This window comes from Penicillium malachiteum (genome assembly GCF_028827825.1).
Source record: "Penicillium malachiteum strain IBT 17515 chromosome Unknown utg000002l:1.0-8849297.0:1.0-8852440.0, whole genome shotgun sequence".
NCBI lineage: Eukaryota > Fungi > Ascomycota > Eurotiomycetes > Eurotiales > Aspergillaceae > Penicillium > Penicillium malachiteum.
Window position 1 is genome coordinate 6,733,645 of NW_026643095.1, and position 23,008 is coordinate 6,756,652.

Here is a 23,008-nt window from a genome sequence, read left to right on the forward strand (position 1 = left end):
GATTCGATCAAGGAAATTAAACGAGATGAAATCCACTTACAACATCCCTTCTTTTATCCCTTTTCATCTTATCCCTCCCCCCCACAACTCTGGACTATGATCCCATCTTCATTCACTGTTGACACTTTTGCTTCATACTACCATAAAATCATTCACCCAAAATATATTCACTGTCGGGCGGTGGACAACCCACGTCACGATCGCCCTACTAATTATTCCCCCTTATAATTATCTCCTTCAACTTTCCATCCTTCCATCGACCCTGCATCAACCCAAGGACGAGGTCAACCTTCCCAACCTCCCACTATGCCTGCCGCCGGTTCTAACGGTCGCTCCAATCGCGCCAGTACGGCCAAAATCACTCCAACTACTTTAGTGGTGACTTTGAAACTGTCTCCCGGGGCCCTTCAGCAGTTTGAGCCTGCCCCCGTCGACCAAACTCCTTCCTCGCAACCCAACCCTGAAAAGGGTACTGAACGCTCCTCACCAGCCTCTTCTGCTGAAGCCGCCGTGCCTCGTCCTTCCTCTGCCGATAACGCATCAGATGTCGACGCCACCTCAACTCCTGCCGCTGGGGCAACCCCTGGGGACACTCCTCGCCGGAAGGGAGTTCCGGGCCCTAAGCCGGGCAACAAACGAACCAATGGACAGACGGAACCTACTGCGCGTTCAAGAGGTAGACCAGGACCAAAGAAGAAACCCCGACTGTATGTGGCAAAACCCTACCTATTCCCGCTGATGGAAGTATAGTTGAAACCAATACTAACACGTCTGATCTTTATAGTGAGGAAGGTGCCGATGCGAGCAAGCTGGCAGCTGGCCACCGTCTAGGCCCGAAGGCCAACACCGGCGCGATTAATGCAGGTCTGCGAGCTCTCGACCGCACCGGGGCTCCGTGTCGCAAGTGGGATCGACAGCCATTTAAGCTCCGCAGCTTCACGGGTGTCGCCTGGGAACTCCCCGCATGGCATACGTTTAAATCCATCCATATCGAATCCGAAGAGAATAAGGACGCAGTACTTGAGAGCGGCGACAGTGATACCAAGGCCCACCTGGTAGCCCCCGGCGCCGATACTGTCAATGGCAGCAGTGCAGTCCCTAGCGAGAAGAGCGCTGCTGGAGATATAACACCCGCCCCTTCCAACCTGGTTGAGCCCTCCTCTCCAGCGATTGCCATGACGGCATGAGCCATGCAATGTACATTACGGTTGATCAAGGTACTTTTACTGTTTGATCCTGTATTTGCCTTCTATCTTTTATGATCTTGTTTTCGGTTTTGGGTTTGGTCTGGCGTACTAGGGCGAATGGTCTTATGTTTCTTTTTTTTATGGGCAACAGGAGCATGGCATGTCGCGCCACTCTGAGGATAGGATTATGGCTGGGTTTCAAAGTTCCAAGGTTATTTCACTTCTGTATCATATTTATTCGGTGCTTTATTTTCTCTTGCTCTCTGTGATGAGCGATCAAAATGATCTCAAACTTTTCCTACTATTTGCTACTTTCAGTTGCTTTCAAATGTTCCTTTCAAGCAATGTCTATATTTGCGGTATGGTATTCGTGTGCACGGGGTTTTTGCTTTCAAGTTCTCGGGATCGCGATGTCGCGTGAGATGGTATCATACCGCTGCCTAGTCCTGTGCTTTAGCCCGAAAAGGTCCACGGGTCCAAGTCCGAGGCCGAGGATTTGCTTATCTTTATATATTGGGAGTGCTGTTGTCTGCTTTATGATGGCGGATTCAGTATTCGATCTCCCCGGCACTTGCCAGTGAGGGCCCCTGGGCTCTGTGGCGCTAAAAAGCTAGTTGCAAGTATTGGAGAAAATATCAATAATTCACGTTCATATGTTCAAACCTGAGGTTTTAAACGCCTGATCTTAGTAGTAGATTCAACTTCAACTTCAGATAGTACTCGATGTCCATGGGATTCTCACATGCACATGTGCAGGCTGAAAACTTGATATTCCGACTCGGAGTATAGATAAGTGCCTGTGTGCTTCAGGTTCAAGTTACAGAGGATATCAATACCATCCCGAGGTCTATATCGCTCTACTACATATTACAAATAGTGGATAGGAACTTTGAAGAAAAGAGGCATACTAATAAAGTGCTAGATACCATGTATGGTACTAGTATTTGTATCCCTAAGCTTCAACTTGTAGTATAAGGCTACTATGTACTATATATAAACCCCTCTAACTATAAGGGTTACAGATGTACACCTGGGCATACTAGCCCTCGTGACCCCCGTAATTCCCCTCTTTTAGGTCACTTCAAATGTTCAAACTTGAATGTTTGTCCAATCCTGCCCCCTTCCCTCTCTGATACCAGTTGAATCATCTGAACTTTCTCTTCTTCCGGGTTATCTTGTGGACTCCACATTCAAGTTTTCCCTCTCTTACGTTGTCCGGTTCGCTGTTTCCGGTCAGGACCCATCGGAGATCTGGGCTATGATCTGACAAAAGACCGAAGAAAAAGAAAACACAGACAGAAGGGGGATAAAAAAAAAGACAAAAGGGTAAAATTAAAGAGGAATTCCAAAAAAAATCTCATAAAAATTGAGCATACAAAAAACCAGAGGAAGTAACGAAAATCTTTCCCCTGTTCGCAGTTGGGAAAAGAGAGTCGCCCCCCCTCATCTATTCGGGGTGGGTGACCCGCACCGCCATGGCCAATGTTCCTTTCCCCGGAGCTCCAGGAGCTCCAGCATACAGCATCTCTTCGGGCCCACGTCGTTCATCCTACGCCTCCGTCGTTTCAGGAAACGCTTTCTCCCCTCCTATTTCCAGCTCATTCTCTCATCTACTCAACGCCAACCCCATCTCTTCCTATCCACCGCTTTCTCAGTCCGACGGCCATCTCCACCGGGCCTTGTCCGGGTTGGATGCCGATATGCATCTAAACTCGGCCTGGAGGTCCACCACCTCTTCGGATTCCCTACCAGCTTACTCTCGTAAATATGCTGGGGCGACTGCACGTTCGACAGACATCCCGCAAGGCCTTAGTCTCGGACTAGGCGAGTCCTCCTCCTTCTTCACACCTTCTTATCTTAGTCGCTCCCGCTACATCTCTCGACTCGATGCTGCCCACCGAGCCAAAGTCGCTGCCCATCATCGTGAGGCATCTTCAGGCACCTCTTCCTCCAATCCTCCTCTGTCTGCATCCTCCAGCCATGTTCATCTCCATCGTATGGCTCCGTCTCACCGTGGCATGACCTATGACCTCATCGAGAAAGAACCTCCCACTACTTCCGACAACATCAACCCTCTCCCCACCCAGTGGAGCTCCTTAGACAAATACACCGGTCTAGAACTGTCGAGCGATGGCCTCGAAGTGCGCTACACCGGTCCAATACACAAGCATGACCATGAAGCTGCTGCACTGCGTGCCGATAATCCCATGCCACCTCAGTGCGGCATATACTATTTTGAAATAAAAATCGAATCCAAACCTAAGGAGGGGTATGTCCGTTTTGAAACTCGTTGTCTACTTCTCTTTTATCTGCATCATCCTCGCTACTGTTCAACGGAGAGCGGGGAAATAGTCCTCAAAAAACGATGATTTGTTTATCTCTATACTAATATCTATATCTTTCTCTACCTTACAGCATGATCGGAATCGGGTTTTCAAGTCCAAAGGCATCCGTTGAGAGACTCCCCGGCTGGGAGCAGGAATCATGGGCATATCATGGTGATGATGGAAAGTCATTCTTCGGCGAAAGTCAAGGACAAGGCCGGCCGTATGGACCAACCTTTGGGGTTGGTGATACGGTCGGATGTGGAGTGAACTTTTCCACAGGAGAAGCCTTTTTCACGAAAAATGGAGCCTGGCTAGGTAAGAGATGAGATATTTCGAACACCAAGTTAGAAATGAGAAACAACTAACACCTCGATCAGGAACTGCCTTTCATGAACTGCGAAGCGTTAAGCTTTATCCATCCGTGGGCATGAAGAAACAGCCACCCGTACATTTGAAGGCGAATTTTGGTCAGGAGCCGTTTGTGTTTGACATTGATGGCATGGTTGAGGTATGACGCCAGCCAAATGAGGGTTTCTCCAATCACTTGCCTTGATTTTACTGACTGTTCCAGCACGAAATGAACAAGATCAATGCCGATATCAGGGCCACAAGCCTCACCAGCTTACAGCCCCCACTTGACGAATCATCACTGCTTCAGGAGCTAGTAGCCCAATTTTTGGCACACGATGGCTACGTGGAAACCGCGCGGGCGTTTGCTGAAGAGGTGGCTACCGAAACCGCAGCTCTACAAAAGGGCCACGATGAGCCACTGAAGAAGTATGAGGTTGAAGAAGATCGCGAGGCAATTAACAGGAACCGTAAGAAATCCATCATTCCCACCCCAACTTTCACAAATACAGATGGAGGTGCCTTTGCGGACGCGAACTAATGAATGTAGGAATTCGAGCTGCTATTCTGGATGGAGACATTGACAAAGCCCTCAAACATACCAAGGCCTATTATTCCAACGTCTTGGAAGACTACCCTCAGATTTACTTCAAATTACGATGTCGCAAGTTCCTCGAGATGATGCGTCGCTCGAACGAATTGTCAGCCGAAGTTGCCGACGAAGCCCAGAAACGCCGACGCTCGGCATCTCCAGGAATTGCAGATGAACATGCGGTGTTTGACCAAGAGATGGAGCTTGATGATAGCGAAGCCTGGGATGCCGATGGAATGGACACCGAGGAACCCGAGGCAGCTGCACAATTTAATCAGCTTCTGACAGAGGCAGTTCAATACGGTCAGCAACTACGCATAGACTACCCATCTGATGAGAATGGCGGCGACAAGAAGATGCTGGACGATATTTTCTCACTGGTCGCGTATGCCGACCCTAAGCGCTCTGTGCATGGCCATTATCTTGCTCCTGAGGGCCGAGTGGCCGTGGCAGAGGAACTCAACTCAGCTATTTTAGGTACAGGTTCCTCCCCTTCTTATCATTCATACAGCTGTGCAAGGATATATACTGACATCTAGTTCTAAAGTGTCTCTTGGAAAATCATCTACTGCTGCTTTAGAGCGATTGTACCAGCAAACTGAAGCCCTGGTAAACGAGCTCAGTGAAGACGGCGGCGCTGGGGCGTTCATCAATGTTCGGGATATAGCTTTCCCATGATACGGCGTTCGAGCAAGTCTATTATTATTCTTATCAACTTCATCCTCCTCTTTCCAATTCCTTGATCGTTCCTTATGACTGGGCCTTTTTATGCCACACCCCTTGCTTCGCAGTTGAACCTTTGAGTCTTCGGTTCTACGTCTGCTCTTCAGCATTGAATCTACTCCGTACTTTGGTACCATTTGTGTGCTATTCTGCCTTTCTCTACCGTGACCGGAATGCTATTTGCCCCTCACTCTTACGAGAGGAATCATTCGTGCGGCTTTCCGTTTCCCTGCCCAATCTCTTCTCCGTTGCATTCACCCCCCCCCCTCCCCCACACTCTTAGCCTTTGCGCCGCTGGTTCATTTGTCTTGCGCTTCCCCCCCTTTTTTGACTCCCACGTCGCGCAATTCGCAGTTTCACGTGCTGCCGAACTTGTGATGTGGACCAATGCATGCTTTCGAGATGGGATTGGTGCGATGCTGCCTACGCGCCTTCGCACACGGATTTGATATCTAGTTGATTTCTAGTGCCCGCTAGAGAAATAATGATGAATCTCCCTTCTGAGCAGATCCACTTCCTGGGTTCCGCTGTGGCGATACACCAGTCGTAAATTATTGTAAAACTTTGATTCTAAAGGCCTTATAGATCGCTTAGATGTTCGCTAGAAAAAAGCAAGAAGAAAAAAAGAAAAACGGTCGAAGGCCCTCAAGAAGCGTTGGAGGAGCAAAAAAACGTTTGAGTGATCTTATATAAGAACTATGCAGAATCTAGCCTTGAACTTGATGCTAAATGCATGGTAGATCTCAATGCAAGGCTACCGACTGGGGCATGGAATGTAAGCGCTTGAGTAGATGGATCGACTTCTCTTACTCCGTATCTGTACTGCTACCCCATTATTACTTCGCCTCCCTCATACATATCAGCCCAACCACCCTAAAAATCTTATGTATCTTTTTATCTATATCAAAAAAATTCAAACCTTGAACCATCCAACTCGTTATCTTGGGCAGAAATCACTTTTCCTATTTAGGAACACTGTATACCAATTACCTAATCAGTGCATTACGTCAGCGTTTCAGCGCTGATTTCTCCGCTTCTTGCGCCAGCAGCTTGTGATACCTGTACGCTGCATCAGACAAAAGAGCGCTGGGCTCTGTGATAGCTCAAATCCAGAGACACCAGGGGGAACGGATGCTCAGCGCCCTCAAATTTTGCTGCCCTCAGGGGCTACATTCTCACATCTCCCATGGATTCCTTTTCACATAGCTCGGACGGGAACCATTTTCCCAGCATTCCGACACATCATTCTCGGGCACCATCTACTCTGCGCTGCTGCTGTGGTCGTGAGGACTGTGCTCTGCTCGAACACAATCATGTCGCCCTCGAGGGTCTGGAAAAAGACCTCGAAGCCGCTGCGAAACTCGGTCAGGTAGGTTTTTATTTCTCTTTTATCGTTCGTTCTTACATAGTTGTGCGTTGCGGCTCCGAGATTCTGTGACACAAGCGGGGATGGTACCTGAACAGAAAAGCTGAACCCTATGCATGTTTTGATACATCGCTTTTGGAGGCTGTTTCGTCATTCCTGGGGAATTTGACTTGGTTCATTTTTGGTGGAAGGAGTTTCCTTCCCAGCCATTTCCCTCCTGTTTACCCTTGTCTCTGCTATACCTCCTGAGAAAATATTTCTTCGAGGACAACAAAGAGGTTGTTTCAGACTATTTTATTTTTCTTTGTTCATTGCTTGTGTCTCATATGGAATACCTCTATTTGGGGTCTCCCGTGTTATCTCGTTGCGTGGGCGTCCGTCATGACTACCTCACACATTCACGAATACTCTACACCGGGAGAATGTCATGCGTCCTCGTCGCTGACCTTTGCTCTACAGGCTCTCCTCCATCGCCATGAAAGTTATATGGCCGAGGCAGAAGATGATCGTCGACGATTGATCGAAAGTGTTGACGCCCTCGAGCGGGAGAAGCGTGAAGTTCAGGCCGAGAATGCGCGCATAGTTGAGGAGAATCGCAACCTCTTGGAACAGCTTGATGGTTTGAATAATTCCGTCTCTGAATCAGACACCCAAGTGCGGTCATTGACGTTCACGTTGGAGAGTACGCAGGCGGAATTGCGCAGATTGACGATGGCTGCGTCTCGTGCTGCCGAGTTGGAGATGCAGTTGGCCATGATGGAGACGGAGCAGTCGAAATTGCAGGAAAGTCTGACATTTGCGCAAGAAGATGAAAGATCTGCTCTACAGCGTTGGCGCAATGCTGAGAATACACTGCGCGATCTTCATGACCAGGTTGAGCGGATCGAGTCAGAGGCTCGAGCTGAGCGTGAAAGGCATGAAGAAGTGGTTCAACGGATGGAGCGTAAACGCCATGTTGAAAGGGAACTCGATAATGCTGCGGTTCGGTTGAAAGGTGCTGCCGCTGCATCTGAATTGGGGCGTAAACCTGGTACCCAAGTTGTCTCACGCTTTGTCAAGGATATCTTGCAAGACAATGCAAATTTGCAAGTCGGGATTATGGAGTTGCGCGAGATGCTCGAGAGTTCCAATCAGGAAGTACAGAATCTTCGAGATCAAGTTCTTTCTCATCAACCGCTGGACGGACTCAATGATGAGAACGACCCCGAAGGCGCAGCGACAACGACGTTATCTGAGGAACTGGAAGGAAAAGAACGACGTGTTTCGCAAGAATTTCATGTACATCACCATTATCACACTCCCAAATCGGCGCGGAAGGACAAGGGTACTCTCAATCGCCGTGTCAAGAAGAAACGGCCTGCTCTGGCAAGCCCTGTTCCTATGCACTCTGCCATGGGATCTCATTCCCCTCGACGCTCCATCCATCGTTCTCAATCATCGGGCTCTTCTATGAACACTATTCTGTCACAAACTCCCGTTTCGATTCCACCTCCATCCTCCTCTCGCAGATGGTCATTGCATTCTCCTCCCGCTGATTCGTTAGCAAGTTCGCCGCAGTCTGCATTTCGGACCTCTTCCATCTTTGATCGGGTTGACCGCGGGTATGATTTCTCTGAGCCAACCTCCCCTGAGAGCACTGTGTTCTCGTCGCCTCTTATCGGAGCACATCATGCCAAAGGATTCGACTTCCCGTCCCGGCCTCCCAGCGGATTTGACAACTATGACCAACCTTTCGACGGCCCATCTGATTACCTCAATGCAGATCAATACGATAGGCCCGCTTTCCTGGATCTCTGCGACGGAATCACCGCACATCCAGCCATACCGGAAGAAACAGAGTCATCATCTCCTGGACTCTACTCACAGTCCTCTGAAATTGAGCGTCGCCCATCAGCTACTACGGAAGATATCCTGGGGCTACAAGCGCCTTTCAAACCCTCGCTTCGTAGGTCTACATCACATGACAGCTTGCTCTCAGTCGCTGGCATGGACATACATACCCCGATTATCCGCCAATCCCGTATGGGCGACTGGCATTTAGGCATGCGAATCCCCAAACGTCTCATGTCGCCAACCGTCCAGCTATCTTCCACGCCTCCGGTTATATCAGCGCCCACAGTCACAGCGGACCGAATCAAGGGGCGAGAACAATCTTCTCTCTCTCTTCTCGCATCCATGGCTGCAGCAAGTGCCACAGGGAGCAGCGTGCTTTCAGACGCCGCATCTGTCACTTCGGCAGATAGCAACAGCACTACCTCGACAACAACCCCAAGTCAACGCAAGTCCTCCACATTGGGTCGCCGCGTCGGGGGTTGGGTGCTGGGTCGTTGGGGGATGGCGCCGGTTTCAGAGGACCTGGATCCCGAGTGCGCAAATCGAATTGCTGCCATCGAATCGGCATTATCTCCAGATGATCCTTCATTATCGGTCCCCGTGCCGAGATCCCGTCCACCTAACATATCAAACCCATTCCCCTCATCATCCCTCCATTTCAGGTTCCCCGGCGTGAACCAAAAGGGCCCTATTATGGGTCTTCGCCCTCCACCTCAAGCACCAGTTGTTATTAATCCTCAGGGCATCGATGAAAATCTGTTGCGAGAGAGTCTCGCTGATAATAGCTGATCCCCTGTTCTAACCTATATCCCCTCCCCATCTGTTCATTCCTTCTATAGTTTCCCCCCTTACCTCTGTTGACCTCCTTTCTCCTTCTTGTCCTCGATCTTCTACAGTTCCGCGGTATTTTTAGCATTGCATTGGGTTGGCTGTCTACTGGTTTTGCATTGCGTGGTATATCCAGTATTGGACTTGCATTGGTTGTTGATCTCAGTTCTCTGTCTTGGGTAGAGCCGTGTTGGCGTTGTTGATGTTATTGCTATGATGATACCCTAAAGACGTTCTCTTATTGATTGCCCACAAGTTTTATTTTGACTTTGGGGCTTTGTTTATTTCCTTGAATTGGGGTCTCTTTTGTCTGATAGACAATCCATTCGCTGAGGTACTATTTTAGATTAGTTTTGCTGCTCACATGAATTATACCGTCTTCCAACACATAATAAAAAACAACGAGTAGTTTGAAATGGGTATTTGATATGACTATGTGGGTAGTTCATAGCTTTCTTAGAGGAGCTTCATGCTCGAGAAATTCGATAAGTTCGAATTGGGATACTTGTCGAATGGAAAAATCCAGTCTGCTCTTCCGAGGCGGTAGATTTAAATGGGAGATGCTCTGCTTTGAATTCGTTTGTTTCTATGCTCTAAATTAGTTTTTGTAGCTTGCCACTATAAAGAGAGAGAAAAGCACGACTTACCACATCCTCTCAAGAAGGTGTTGAATGTATTCTCATTGCGCACAGTCGAAGCAATGATGAACTGCTCAACTCCATAGTTCTCGAACAAATCTCGAACAGTCGAAAGCAGCAGGGGGACCAAATCTGTGTCATAAATCTAGAGATTATTAGCAACGATCAGATAAAAATTTGTTACTCAAAAAAAGAAAATCACGAAAGAAAGGCAAAAAGATAAAACATACCAAATCCGCACCAAGAGCAACATCAAATTGTAAAGCCTCGTCGTCTCCCAAAGAGCTCATATCGTCAGTCTTTTGCAAAGGAGTCCCCCAATCCCAAATAGCAGGATACATGGGAATCAGTCCCTTATCCGCAAAGACAGATTCTGAGTTTTTATAACCGGATCCCGAATTCAAGCGCACACACTCCCTCATATTCTCAATGAGGACAGGTTCTCGATCCGTCGCAACAACACTGCGTACCCCGAGATGTCGCGCACAGAATAGAGAAATGAATCCTGTTCCTGCGCCAAGTTCAATCACTCTTTTCCCGTGCACGAGAGCTTTTCCAGCTGGAGAAGCGAGGAATGAGCCTAGATGGAGTGCCGCTTCCCATGTGCGGTTGCCGGTTGTACCGCCAGAGAGAATGACGCCGCGCGATTCGACAGTAATGACAGTTCTTTCTGAAGAGATTGTGGATTCGGATGTAGACGAGGGGGATGGTGGTTGTGTTGAATTTGCAGGAGATTGTGTTTGGAGTGGAGCAGTGTATTTGACATGCGAAAGTTGCTGTGCTGCTTCTATCGCACTTGGTTTTGGTTGAGCAAGTAGAGTACCCCAGCATGACATGAGATCATCGAGAATTTCCTATACGGTGACAAAAGCAATTGTCAGCTAATACATATCAATTGGATGCGCAGAAGACAAAGCTCCGGCCACAATGTACATTTTTGTTGTAACATTGAATTGGAGTTGGCTCGAGTTGTGCAATTGTGGTAACATACATCCTCTTCTGGATCTATGATAGCATTCTCGATACGTGCAATGAGCAGCTTGAGAATTCGAGTTCGATATGTTGGTGGTGGTAGTGGGGTTAATGATTCATCGAACATGTGCTCATATAGTGCTGTCTGGACCTCGGGGCGTAGGAGAACATTGTCTGGTGGGAGAGATAGATGTGGTGGGTCAACCAATTGGAAGTATTGAGCTGCTAAAGTACGTATAGTGTCCGCCATTTGTGCTGTTGCCGTTGGATTGAAGCTTGAAATGTTCAAAAATGTTAAAACGGCAGTGACGCTGTATTACTATATCGGGTTTAGCGTGGATCTTATCGGAGCAGAACATCTTAACTCCGAACTACATCAACATCAACATCACTATTGATCATGGCATTTTCGTGCATCCAGCTCCACATTGTGGCATCTAAGCCCTTCGAAGTGTCCAGTCTTAAGATAACGAAAGGGATACTTCATATCTGTAGTTAAGGGCTAAAAACGATGTTTTGATAGCTGTGAAAATAAGAAATGATATTCTAATAAGATAGCTTTAGGTTTATCTACTAATAGCCTACTATATTATAGTATAGTAGGATAGGAGATTAGTATTATTTTCTACACGATATACACTATACTAACTAATACCAAAGATACACACTAGATTTCATCTATCATAATATACCACCACAAACATTTTAAAACAACTATATTCCTGCATAACTCACTACCCCATCACTCATCTTTTTTCAAACGTAGACCAAATAAACGCCACTGTCAAGGAGTATACTTACCGAAAAGATAAAAAAAAGAAATCGTTTGAGACTGTGCAAATTGAACCGATGACCTTTGAGGTTCCAAAAGAGGCGAAAAGAGACAGTAACCAGACAGTACTCGGACAGTAAATGGGACACGACCAGGTCAGATGGCTAGGCCACCTAACCTGGTCAGCATAGCAAAACCCCTTTGATCCCTTTGAGGGAACAAATGCATTTCAGTTTGGACATATTTTTCTTATGCTCAAACTCTACAAATCCTAGTTGTATATATAGAAGGATGAACTATTATCAAGATACTATTCGCTAGGTTATCATACGATATAGGCTTGGACCATCAGGCATATCTTAAGTCAAGGCTAATGTTGAGGATGAGAAAAGCACATAATTTCCAGAAAATCCACCTGGGCATGTGGTTATATGAGAGACGTGATTAACCTCAAAAGCTAGTAGCATATGGATCATCTATGATCCCATACCAGATATAGTATTCTCGTAGTATGGCTCCAGTCCAACCCGAAACAAAATTCTAGCCAATTTTTCCCAGCTGGCTTCTCCAGGGCTACACTCATTGCTACCAGGGCTGACGATACAAAAGCGCGGACCGCTATTTATGATATACTCGATAGTAATGCCCAGATGTCAGCGCCAATGCTCCGTCCTTCCCGAGGTCACATATATGCCTTCCATACCCAGGTGGACGTTAACTCGCCCTTATTCATAGAACGCTATGGCTCTCCCAACCCAAATCGACTCTTTTTTGTTGTAGAAAGTCCCGGGACGATCCTTTTACGGGCTATATCCACATCACCTCTTTCAACATGACTGTGGAAAAGGTCGAAAAGCTCAACAACCATGGATCTTGACACTTCGACAGTCTGGACATTCTGATGGCTCGTGGGTGCTGAACTATTGGTGGCAAGAAGAATCTGACGCTGTCATTATCGCATCCGGTCATCCTAGTCCCAGATATTCCTGGATTTGATTTCGCATTTTCAAAGTTTCCTCACCAACTCGAGCACTCGAAATCTTTGAGGGATAAGACAGACTATTCTAAGAAGAAAGGTCTCGTTGTCGGAGGCAGTTTCTCATCGTCGGATCTAGTTGTTGATTTATACAAAATCGTCACTGCTCCACTGGAAGTCTCTCAGCGTGGGAAAGACGAGATCCGTGTATCTGCTTGGACGTTGCCTAATGTGTGAATGAGAAATACCAATTAAAAACATACATACCAGCAGCCAAGACATCACGGTTGAGTTCGTCGATGGTACATATACGGCCTGGTAAGATTATCTTTCTGGCTGGATATTAGCTGTCATATCCATTCCTCACGCCGAACCCAGTCACAAATCAGAACAAACTTGCAGGATTCTATCAGCACATCTTCAACATTGACGATCCTTCACGAGTCACCGTTGGCCAGGTATGAGGAGGAATTACTTTCCGACTTCGATTTTCTATCTAATCCGGCTGGACCTTCGGCCACCGGCGCAGATAGCTATTCTTTGCCACGCTAGGAATATCAATACCAGGTGGTGAAGGAGGCCGTCGAAATTTTGAGATATTCAAAGACGAATACTGGAAGTTCTTGCAAAGGGATGTTGAGACTTCTGTGGCATGATAATATCCTAGTTTGGGAGCTTGTCTCAAAATGAGGGGACTATCTGTTACTCTTTTTTTTGCTTTATTATCCTGTTCACAATGTGATTCTCACCAAGAAATAGAATTATGGAATCGATTGCATGTATCGCGAGATTCAACCTTAAATGTCGTGGTCTCCACTAGCGGCACACTAGTGACTAGACAACTTGAAGGATTTGTCTATGTAAGAATATTCAACCATTGGAAAGCAATGAAATTGATTATTAATTGATTGTAAATCCATGAGAACCCGATTAATCATTCAAATGTTATCTTCGAATGCTGCCCAGGTGAGAATTGTCATCCATTGAACAATAATCAGATGGCACAGAACTATTAGCAGCACTGTAGTGGAGGTCCTTAATTAAAATGTTGATTGATTGTAAATAAATAGGAAACTGATTTATCATTGTTTTCTAACTACTTTGGAATGTATCAATTGATTGACCATGGTATTAATTATAGCCTCATTTACCATGTAGTGCCTATAAAAGGAACATCTAAGAACTTCCAAGGTTGGACAACACTGAATCTGAGTAAAAGGTTCGATATAGTATACCAATCTTCATCTCACATAGAGATCTGACCTCCATATTCAACGTGACATCTTCATCATGACGAACATCCTAATTTCCGGTACCAACAAGGGTTAGTTGTCAGATTGCTCCTATTTGACGATATGGACAAACCACAAAATACTAATATGATAAAATCCAGGAATTGGTCGTGCGATGGTTGAGAGATACCTGACCCGTGAAAATGTGACTGTGATCGCGAGTGTTCGCAACCCGAACTCACCTGAATCAGTCTCATTGTCTCGCCTGCCGACTGGAAACGGAAGCCGAGTGATTATAGTTAAGATCGATGCCACCTCCGACACTGATGCTAAAGAAGCTGTCAACTTCTTGGTGAGCCAGGGTATCTCATCCTTGGACATTGTTATTGCAAATGCAGGAACCTTTCCCACAGCCGAGTTCACGACCGTGGCTGATGCAAATATCACGGACATTCAACACAGTCTAGATGTGAACACTGTCGGACCTGTTCGTCTATTCCAGGCAACTTTACCCTTGTTGCTGAAGTCTCCATCACCTCGATTCATCTTGATCAGTAGTTTGATGGGTACCATTACTGGTATCAAGGATATTCCATTGAAGGTCGCCGCTTATGGTGCCAGTAAAGCTGCAGCCAACTTCTTTGTTCGCAAGATCAATTATGAGCAGGAGAAGATTGCTACTTTGGCTATTCATCCCGGGTAAGTAGTATATTATCCCTTTCCCGCTCCCTCTGGTATTTTGATTTTCTAACTTCTTGTTGAAGAGCTGTGAAGACTGTCTCTGGGAATGACGCGGCCCGTGCTGCAGGTTATCCTAGCGCATTCGTTGAAGTTGAGGATAGTGTGAATGCACTGATCCCTAAGATTGATGGACTGACCAAGGAAAATGGTGCAGGAGAGTTCTGGAGTTTCGATGATACAACCATCGCCTGGTGAAGATGATACCTAGAGGAGATGCAGATCTGTATATCCGATTCAACTTGAACCCAATTGAGAGTATTCCGTAGTACATATTTGTGCATTATCTTAAGGCTCCGAAGACCCTCTCGAGATGAGCCCTTGAATGGAATGCCGACAGCTTTGGGATAGTCCGTATTTAGAATTTCTCCGAAGTGGACTTTAACCGGAAAATAGGAAAAGAGGCAAAAGGGAAAATAAGAGAGAAGAAAAACCAAGAGTTCGATCATATCATGGTGGTATCAGACTGAGCTTAGCCTGAAAGAATTTAAGGTCTGCCCTATTCTAGTGGCGTGATCTATTATTATCGGCCCTGTGACTCTAGCAAAAAAAGTCACGAACACGATCTATTGCATTGATGGATGCCTTTCAAGTGATCTTCACATACGCCTCATTTTCCAATGAGCCGTCGTGCGAGCCAAACTCTGCTGTGGCAACATGCTCTGAACCCTCTACCTCTGGGGCGGCTTCGTTTCCGTGATATAAGATTCCGGCATTGACGACTGCTCCAGACTCCTTCACGTACGGCCAGTCATCCTCCCAGCCCAGCTCGTTCCAGCCATATCGGTATCCGTCGTTGCCATCGCCACCAGATTCCTTGAGTGCAAGCGGATAGTACTGGTAGTACAAGAAGAGGCCGAATTCCTTATCCGTGAGGACACCCCTAAAAGCTCTTGTCAGCAGATGATCTATTTATCGTCTTGAAATTTAGGTCACGTACTGTCCACCAGGGGCATAGATCTGGTCATGACTCTCAAGTAGTATAGAGCCACCTGAGTTCAGGCATGAAGCGCCTGACTTATCAACCTGAATAGGAATAGGTTAGAATATGTTCGCTTTGAGGGTTCTGGTGAAGACTTACAAAGCCCCCGGTTCCGGTAGTCGAGCGACACATATGAATTCGGTATTCCTCGCCTACAGGTGGGTTTGTCGCTGTGTAGGAGCCAGCAATACCACCACTGTATAGGAGGTAGTAGTAATCACCATGCTGGAAGATGAAAGAGGCCTCTTCGCGGTGATTCAGGCTAGCATTATAGGCCAGTTGGTGTGGAACCGCCGAGCTGACCTTCAACGAGGTTGCTAATTCAACCTGATAAAGATCTTTCCAGTAGGATCCGAATTGCAAGTACTCCTTCCCGTCAATAGTGATCCAGCTAGGGTCAATACGATTGTACGCGCTGTTTGCAGGAAGGCCAATTGCGCCGTGATCGGTCCATGAGCCTGGCTCTAACGTTGTGGAGGTTGCTACACCAATTTGCGAGTTCTGTGTGCCGAGCTGGGATAACACATAATACATGTAGTAGGTGCCATCCAAGTGATGGAGATCCGGAGCCTTGAAGCTTTTGTATTAGTCGGGTTCCTCTGTTGTTATATTTTTCTGCACATACCCAAATGTCCATGCTATCGACATTGTCCAGCTTGATTACGGAACCTTTCGGCAGCGCTGCGCCCACATCCTTCCATGGACCCTCAATTGAGGGCGAGGTCATCGTGTTGACACCCGAGCCTGTTGAAAAACGGAAGTATGTACCATCCGAAACACGCTGGATCATGGCCGGATCATGGGTCCAACAGTCCCCGGTACAGGGACCTGGGTTTGGATAAGCGCTGGCCAGCGCAGAAATAGACAGGAAGAGAAGTTGAGGAGCCCACATATTGCCCAGGTGGTTAAGGCAAGAGAGGTTGGCGGATAGGTGAGGTGAGACGAAAGACAAAATCCCGGCTGGACCAGGAGGGACTTCCGGGGCTAGATATTGACAGAGCCATAAAGCTGAAGTATTTTGTCTTAAATATGCTTGTTGCTTTTGTCTCTCAAAAAGCTCGTGGAATGCGGGCCTGGCCCACCTTTTCAAATGTTGCAGTTGGGGGTGTGTATCTGGAATCTAGGAAATGCAAACTAAGCATTCATTGTTTATGTCTATCCATTCCACGGATAAAAGTTGAGAAACAGTAAATAATGAGTTCGGAGGGAAGGTTTCTAGTGACACTCAGGCTGGCACATTAAATCTCACATACAGAGATATGTACATACATGTCACGGTGCAGCCCTGGACAGTCTCATTCTTGAGAAAGGATCTCAACAAAAGCTCAACGTGGACTCTCAACGCTATTTCAAATCTTTAAATTCAATGTTTGTAATGCGATATGCTCAGCTTTAAATAATTCGTGTAGTTACTAATCTTTTCAAATGTTAAGTCTTTCTTAGGTAGTTAACCTGCTGTTGGTATGTCGGTGTACCGCGTAAGGGGGTGATTCCGTCTCCCTCAAGTCCCAGTGCTTCTATCTACTAGTAGCATTCAAAACTTATCCTCCCATTTGTATAGTTAATAGCTTAAAATATCTAGATAGTTGAGCCGTTAGTTATCATGATAAGCCGAGCTGTTTTGGGTGGCGGCGTCCAGTTGCGACATTTGGATTACTAAAGTGCTGTATACTAGTTATTGACATCTCCGCCACTACTTTCAGCCCTCCGCAGGTAATTTATCTAGAACTTCAAGTTGACCTTTTTTGGAACATTTGAATCATTATGATGCCCATTCGCATTCAAATGTTATATAATATCATTTGAAAGTTCTCGCCCGCACTGTTGCACCTGCTCCGTTACTATTGATTAATCAGGATTGTCAGTGCTTCAAATTTGATCCTTTTCTATCTCATAAGCCAGTCTTTTAGTACCGAGCGTGTCCCAAAATGCTATCATTCAATATTAAGAGTATTGTGACTCGGAACGATTTGAAACAGAAGGGCTTCGAAAGGTGCAACTCGGAAGATAGAGGCAACATTACTCATGTCCGCTGGAGGTCGCAAAATGTCAAAACTGTATATCTTATCCGTTTATTCCGGGCCGAGCAGGCTATACGCAGGACTGATCAGCTTGAGGAAACCTGGAGTCACAAACTCAAAGCCATACAAAAGAATGCGATTGTCGAAGATGATTCGTCGAGCAGCAGTGCCAGGCTTCAAGTTGAGGAGATCAATGAGCAGCTTCTGAAGATGCAGGTGCAATACACAGAACAAGAGCTTAAGCTTTACAATGAGGTCTCTATCCTTCCATTGCAGTGGAAGACGGCTTATCGGGAATTGAGATTGAATGAGAAATGGTTTCTGCGCCCTGAGATGATAATGGATTGCTCCGATCAAGGTGGCTGTTGTAGCCGAGATTGTGGATGTTGTGACAAAAGACAGCTTTCGAAAAGAGACAAGGGCAGAGGTCACTGCACTCTTGAATGCTGGTGCTGTATTAATCTTTGCAGCTTGGATTCCCTCCCAAATCATTCGAAAATTAAAATCCAAGAGAATCTTGATGGTAGATGGGATGGTACATGTGATTACAGGGCTTCCGACTTTCTATTACAGATGGCGAACTGGAACTTTTGTCCCATCAAATAGCTGCATATGCACATGTGTGAGCGGCAGGTGTTTTGAATCTTGATTTAATTATCTGCTCAAGTTGATCCAAGTTGTCCCAACTGGCATACTTGCTAAAATCTCAAAGTGCTATTCAATTCTTGCCAGTGAATATCGATCATGATATTTCATCTCTACACTATTAGCTGACATCTGGAGACTCAATCAATCCATGATATGGATATCTGATCTAGAAATAAAACATTTTTATCATCATCGAAGTAGATATTAAGCATTCAAAGTTAAACCCTTTCAAGGTTATGATTTCCGAGTGTTATGGCTATAACTGAACTATGTAGTATGCAGAACAATGACTTACGGCCATTAGTCCTGTTTAGTCTGGCACTAAACTCGCTAATCACCCGAGGCCATCAATCAGCCATGAATTCGACATGGAATCGAGGAATTTCGGCAGGGGGCGTCCATATAATTACCTATGATGTTGTGCACTAAATATACCGTGACGTTCAGCCTGAAAACCAAACACACTACACATTTGGTCCTATGTATAGAGATACTTAGCCAAATGAGTGGAAACACTTGGAAGTGATGAATAGTGCAAAATATAATCTCAAGGTACCCATTGTCTTTGATTCGTAGAGGTTTAGAAAAGAGCACTCCATCATTCTAGAGCCTCAGGCATTGGAGAGCCTTAGGCTTCGTTGGGGTGGCTCTTGGGGCTTCAATATTCGCCCCACTTCAACTCGTCTAAAGCTGCCGTGTACGGGGTGGGGTGCTTGGGCCTAGAACACCTCCCCAGGACCTCGGCAGAGAAGACCAGATCCTTGAACATCATATCTGATAAATACTCCAAGTTAAGTACCAAAATTGGGGGGTTCGAGGCTGCCGATGAACAGCGGTGCGCCATCTTGGATCTCACACCAATCCGATTCCCGATAGCTGGATTCTGGAACGAACATGTTCATTACATCCGAGTCCACGATGACTGCGGCAACATCTGGAGCTGAGAGCATCATTCAGCTGCCAAGATTTTGTTTTTTTGCGGCACTCAAATATCGAGGAGAAAATAGCCGCTGTCATACGAGCTATCTTCCGAGTCCTCATGAGTCGTGGTGATATCGGTCTCCTCTCCTTTGAAATAAAAATCGTCGGCTAAAAATACTGTACTCTTAGGCCCTCTCCATTTCAGCATTGAAAATAGCCCGTAGCGCGCACAAAGTTACAGGCAATGGTAACGATTGGACTATGCGGAAAGTGACTTGCGATGATCGTTGAGGATTCTTTTTCAAGTACGGAGTACGCCGGGCGTATGAGTAGACTGAAATATAAAAGGTGAAATATGGCCATTCTTCTCATTTTTGAAACTATTTGCCAATCTTTCCATTTTCCCAGACATTGGAGCACTTCAAGATCTTCAACTCAAGTCCTTGTTTACCACTGATCATGTCCAGCTCAAGTGGACTCGCTGCAAGCAATATGCCGCCCGAAGAGCAGACAGAGGCGCGAATGAGCAATCTTCATGCCGATGCCAATTTAAATGAAAAGGCACTTCTCTCTTCCATAGAGGATACTTCATTTCCTGATATGACCGTTCAGCCAGGCGATATGAACACGGCCATCAAGAACTTGACCCGTGGCATTTTAGGTGCTCCTCCTCTGGGAACCAAGGCCCAAACCGTTCTGCTGTCCAAGCTAGCGGATGAAATGAAGGACATCAGGCGCTGCCTCGACGATGTTTCAGTATGTGCCTTGTAACCTCTATATGCCTTTGATCGGATCTCATGTATTAACAGATGGATCTTCGATAATTAGGACCATCCGTACCTGAAGAGGTGTGATGCGACTCTGAACAGGGCTCCCATTGTAGGGATCAAGGGCGATGATATCGTCTATATCAATACCATTTCAACTCCCTTGGAGAAGGTGATTAGCGAAAAATGGACTTTATTTGGCCCCAAGCCTGATGGTGTGAACCTCACCGAGGGCCAGGCAAACCACTTTTTTCCTTATCAAGGGGATCTATGCTTCGCAGTGGGGAGGTCTCTTTGGCGAAAGAGACATCGGTCGGAGGATGACCCTCTCATCAACAAAGCTGTGAATCACTGGCCGTCGCTTTATGAAGATAGCTGGGAGAAGGTGGGTGATCAGTGTCTCCCTGATACGAACCTTCTCAGCGTGATCTCATATGCAGCTCTTTCGATGGACTGTACTAAGATCCTGTTCCACCTGATAATTTTGACTGGAGATGGGACGATCATGGTTTCCAATAATGATCGCCTAGTCGACGCCGCTTCGTTCCAAAAAATGAGCAACACCAGAAATGAAACTGTGACTTGGAAAAAGATCGCCTACTGGAATGATAAAGTCGTCGGCTTGGACTCCAATAACTGCACCTGGAACTTGACTATGAATTTTGTCGAGCACACCTACAAAGCCGAGGAAAAGCTTCAAGTTAGGGCGTTTTCCGAGTTCACGGCTACCGATATGGGCCTTGTGGGCCTGGGTGAAAACGGAACTCTGTATAGACGGATAGTCAACCGCGAACTGAGAAATCAAGATACAAACAAAGGCATACTCAAATGGGAGAGCTGGATGCCACAATTTGGAGTGACAAGTATTGGCGTTGCTTCTCCTGGAGCTCGGCTGGATCTGCGTGGGCTGGCAAGAATCTTGAAATCGCGATATGTTGAATCCGCGACAGCTCTTTATCTATTCTTTGACAGGCTCAAGACATTTGGCATCACCCACAGCGTCTACCTGGAAAGCCATCTACTGAGACGTGACCAAGGAGTACCAGGAAGCTTATTGGGATGACAAGGAAAAAATTGCCGTAAAAGCAGGAAAGAAGATGGCCACTCATACGAAGATGTGGTGCAAAGTGTTAGAAAGACAGACCGCAATGTGCCGCGAAGCTGCCGCCAAGATACTCAAGGACATTGACGATGTGAGAACAGGCTTGAACTATCAAAAGATTATCATCATTGATCAGCTGGAGTCAGCCGAGGGCTTCGTGAATATTCTCAATTCCGATCATGACAAGATTGACGCGTGGCTCTGGGGACCTATTGCAACTTCAGTTGCTGGTAAGCTTCCTTGCTTTGCGCGCTGGTCAGTTGGATAGACGTTAACTATGACATAGGACTTGACCGGACTATATTTTCAGAATCTACCGGTGTTGCGATGCAAGATTTCGCTGCCGCTGGATCTTTGTTTGTCGGAGGATTGATTGTAGCCTCTTCACCAGGTGAACGAGGCAAAAACATCATGGACGCGATCTCGAATGCTAGATCTGAGCATGCACGTCTAAAGACATCATTGAATCTGATGGTCTTTGCTCTAGATACTCTCAAGCGACTGGAAGATTGCAGCAAGAAAATCCATGAGTTTTGGAATGGCATGTTGACCAATGCCATGATACTCCAGTACATGGATCTGGCGACAACCAAGAGGCTCGGCGAAGAAATCCTAAAGCCTGACAATATCGAGTCCTCAAACAAAGCCACAAGAGATTTTGAGAGAGTTAATCGGAGTCTCCTTGGTATTTTGAATAGAGATGGGATCAGGCCACCCATAGATGATGATGATGATGATGAGTGCGAGTAAATGATGACAACTGCGATTGTGAGGCACTTATTTGATAGGTAGCGCTGAAGAAATAGCAAATGAACATTGGAACTTATGATCATGAGACCAAAACTGTATCAGACCAGAATACTTCTCAAATACAACTTAATTTGATTACAGATAAAATAAATCTCAGCCAACTAATAATATCGTGGACTGACTATGGAGTATATTGAGGCCCGATAAGCGACCGATAACTGATGGCGATAAGCTTGGGGCGATAAGAGATCAATGAGTCAGCAATCCCGTGATTGGCTTGATATCTTACCTCAGCATTTCCCAAATCAGACTAGCGTTAAGCCGTAGCCGAGCGACGCACACGAAAATTGAAAGTCCATCATCGTCCTCAATCATTCGACATCCGACCTTCGCATCACCACTCACCACCAAAATGTCCGACGCTCCCGTTACTCTGCGGACTCGCAAGTTCATCCGCAACCCTCTGCTTGCCCGTAAGCAGATGGTCGTGTAAGAAACCCCTCTCTTTTTCCTCCGGTCTAGGCGCATATGCAAATTGGCACAAATCCACGAATCCTCGAGCAAGAGATCGAAATACGACCTATTCGACCTGGCAACACACAACCATCAAAGAATGAAGGAAAAATGAAGCGAAGCCCAGCGACTCGAATGCAACAAGGAAACGTTCCGGATTGTCGTCAATTTTGCGAAAATTTGCTGCCCACAGACACGACAAATATCCAATAAGACCACGCGACTGACTTTTCTCTCTGCTATTCAGTGATGTCCTTCACCCTAACCGCCCCAACGTCTCCAAAGACGAGCTCCGTGAGAAGCTGGCCGACCTGTACAAGTCCAACAAGGACCAGGTCTCCGTCTTCGGTTTCCGCACACAGTACGGTGGTGGCAAGTCCACTGGCTTCGCTCTGGTCTACGACTCCCAGGAGGCCCTGAAGAAGTTCGAGCCCCACTACCGCCTCGTCCGCATCGGTGTTGCCGACAAGATCGAGAAGCCTTCTCGCCAGCAGCGTATGTCTTACCCCTTTATCCCCTCGATTGTTCGGAACTTGTGTTCCAAAATATCATTTTCCCACTTGTGGGATCTTGATATTTACCTCTTCGTGAGGTGGCCCTGAACAAGGCCTGACCCTGTATATTGGTCACCCACACTGACACGCTACTGATTACAGGCAAGCAACGCAAGAACCGCTCCAAGAAGTTCCGCGGTGTCGCCAAGGTCAAGGGTCCCAAGAAGTCCAAGGACTAAGCGTCTCGCCCTCCTTGAATCTTTATGGATCCATGAATG

The 23,008-nt window shown here is 46.5% G+C and overlaps 10 protein-coding genes across 10 annotated transcripts; 7 read left to right on the top strand and 3 right to left on the bottom strand.

Moving 5' to 3' along the window:
- Nucleotides 1–306: 306 nt before the first annotated feature.
- Nucleotides 307–1,187, top strand: N7483_005490 (uncharacterized protein; the record flags this gene model as incomplete). The annotated part of the gene is made up of 2 exons (XM_057088927.1): nt 307–707; nt 785–1,187. The coding sequence occupies 2 exons, from the start codon at nt 307–309 to the stop codon at nt 1,185–1,187; spliced, it is 804 nt and encodes a 267-aa protein (XP_056948756.1).
- A 1,475-nt stretch (nt 1,188–2,662) lies between these two features.
- Nucleotides 2,663–5,132, top strand: N7483_005491 (uncharacterized protein; the record flags this gene model as incomplete). The annotated part of the gene is made up of 6 exons (XM_057088928.1): nt 2,663–3,456; nt 3,603–3,829; nt 3,892–4,022; nt 4,086–4,332; nt 4,413–4,931; nt 5,002–5,132. The coding sequence occupies 6 exons, from the start codon at nt 2,663–2,665 to the stop codon at nt 5,130–5,132; spliced, it is 2,049 nt and encodes a 682-aa protein (XP_056948757.1).
- A 1,231-nt stretch (nt 5,133–6,363) lies between these two features.
- Nucleotides 6,364–9,165, top strand: N7483_005492 (uncharacterized protein; the record flags this gene model as incomplete). The annotated part of the gene is made up of 2 exons (XM_057088929.1): nt 6,364–6,546; nt 7,003–9,165. The coding sequence occupies 2 exons, from the start codon at nt 6,364–6,366 to the stop codon at nt 9,163–9,165; spliced, it is 2,346 nt and encodes a 781-aa protein (XP_056948758.1).
- Nucleotides 9,166–9,671: 506 nt separating this feature from the next.
- Nucleotides 9,672–11,064, bottom strand: N7483_005493 (protein-lysine N-methyltransferase; the record flags this gene model as incomplete). Its single annotated transcript, XM_057088930.1, has 4 exons — nt 9,672–9,790; nt 9,852–9,987; nt 10,073–10,696; nt 10,834–11,064. 4 exons carry the CDS (start codon nt 11,062–11,064, stop codon nt 9,672–9,674), a joined length of 1,110 nt encoding a protein of 369 aa, XP_056948759.1.
- A 2,788-nt stretch (nt 11,065–13,852) lies between these two features.
- Nucleotides 13,853–14,730, top strand: N7483_005494 (Short-chain dehydrogenase/reductase SDR; the record flags this gene model as incomplete). Its single annotated transcript, XM_057088931.1, has 3 exons — nt 13,853–13,886; nt 13,956–14,493; nt 14,559–14,730. 3 exons carry the CDS (start codon nt 13,853–13,855, stop codon nt 14,728–14,730), a joined length of 744 nt encoding a protein of 247 aa, XP_056948760.1.
- Nucleotides 14,731–15,120: 390 nt separating this feature from the next.
- N7483_005495 (uncharacterized protein) lies at nt 15,121–16,406 on the bottom strand (the record flags this gene model as incomplete). The annotated part of the gene is made up of 4 exons (XM_057088932.1): nt 15,121–15,415; nt 15,473–15,558; nt 15,614–16,084; nt 16,140–16,406. The coding sequence occupies 4 exons, from the start codon at nt 16,404–16,406 to the stop codon at nt 15,121–15,123; spliced, it is 1,119 nt and encodes a 372-aa protein (XP_056948761.1).
- A 1,180-nt stretch (nt 16,407–17,586) lies between these two features.
- On the bottom strand, nt 17,587–18,027 carry N7483_005496 (uncharacterized protein; the record flags this gene model as incomplete). The annotated part of the gene is made up of 1 exon (XM_057088933.1): nt 17,587–18,027. The coding sequence occupies one exon, from the start codon at nt 18,025–18,027 to the stop codon at nt 17,587–17,589; it is 441 nt and encodes a 146-aa protein (XP_056948762.1).
- Nucleotides 18,028–19,563: 1,536 nt separating this feature from the next.
- N7483_005497 (uncharacterized protein) lies at nt 19,564–20,934 on the top strand (the record flags this gene model as incomplete). The annotated part of the gene is made up of 2 exons (XM_057088934.1): nt 19,564–19,860; nt 19,933–20,934. 2 exons carry the CDS (start codon nt 19,564–19,566, stop codon nt 20,932–20,934), a joined length of 1,299 nt encoding a protein of 432 aa, XP_056948763.1.
- Nucleotides 20,935–21,019: 85 nt separating this feature from the next.
- Nucleotides 21,020–21,723, top strand: N7483_005498 (uncharacterized protein; the record flags this gene model as incomplete). The annotated part of the gene is made up of 2 exons (XM_057088935.1): nt 21,020–21,203; nt 21,284–21,723. 2 exons carry the CDS (start codon nt 21,020–21,022, stop codon nt 21,721–21,723), a joined length of 624 nt encoding a protein of 207 aa, XP_056948764.1.
- Nucleotides 21,724–22,135: 412 nt separating this feature from the next.
- Nucleotides 22,136–22,969, top strand: N7483_005499 (40S ribosomal protein eS24; the record flags this gene model as incomplete). Its single annotated transcript, XM_057088936.1, has 3 exons — nt 22,136–22,212; nt 22,484–22,731; nt 22,893–22,969. 3 exons carry the CDS (start codon nt 22,136–22,138, stop codon nt 22,967–22,969), a joined length of 402 nt encoding a protein of 133 aa, XP_056948765.1.
- Nucleotides 22,970–23,008: the final 39 nt, after the last annotated feature.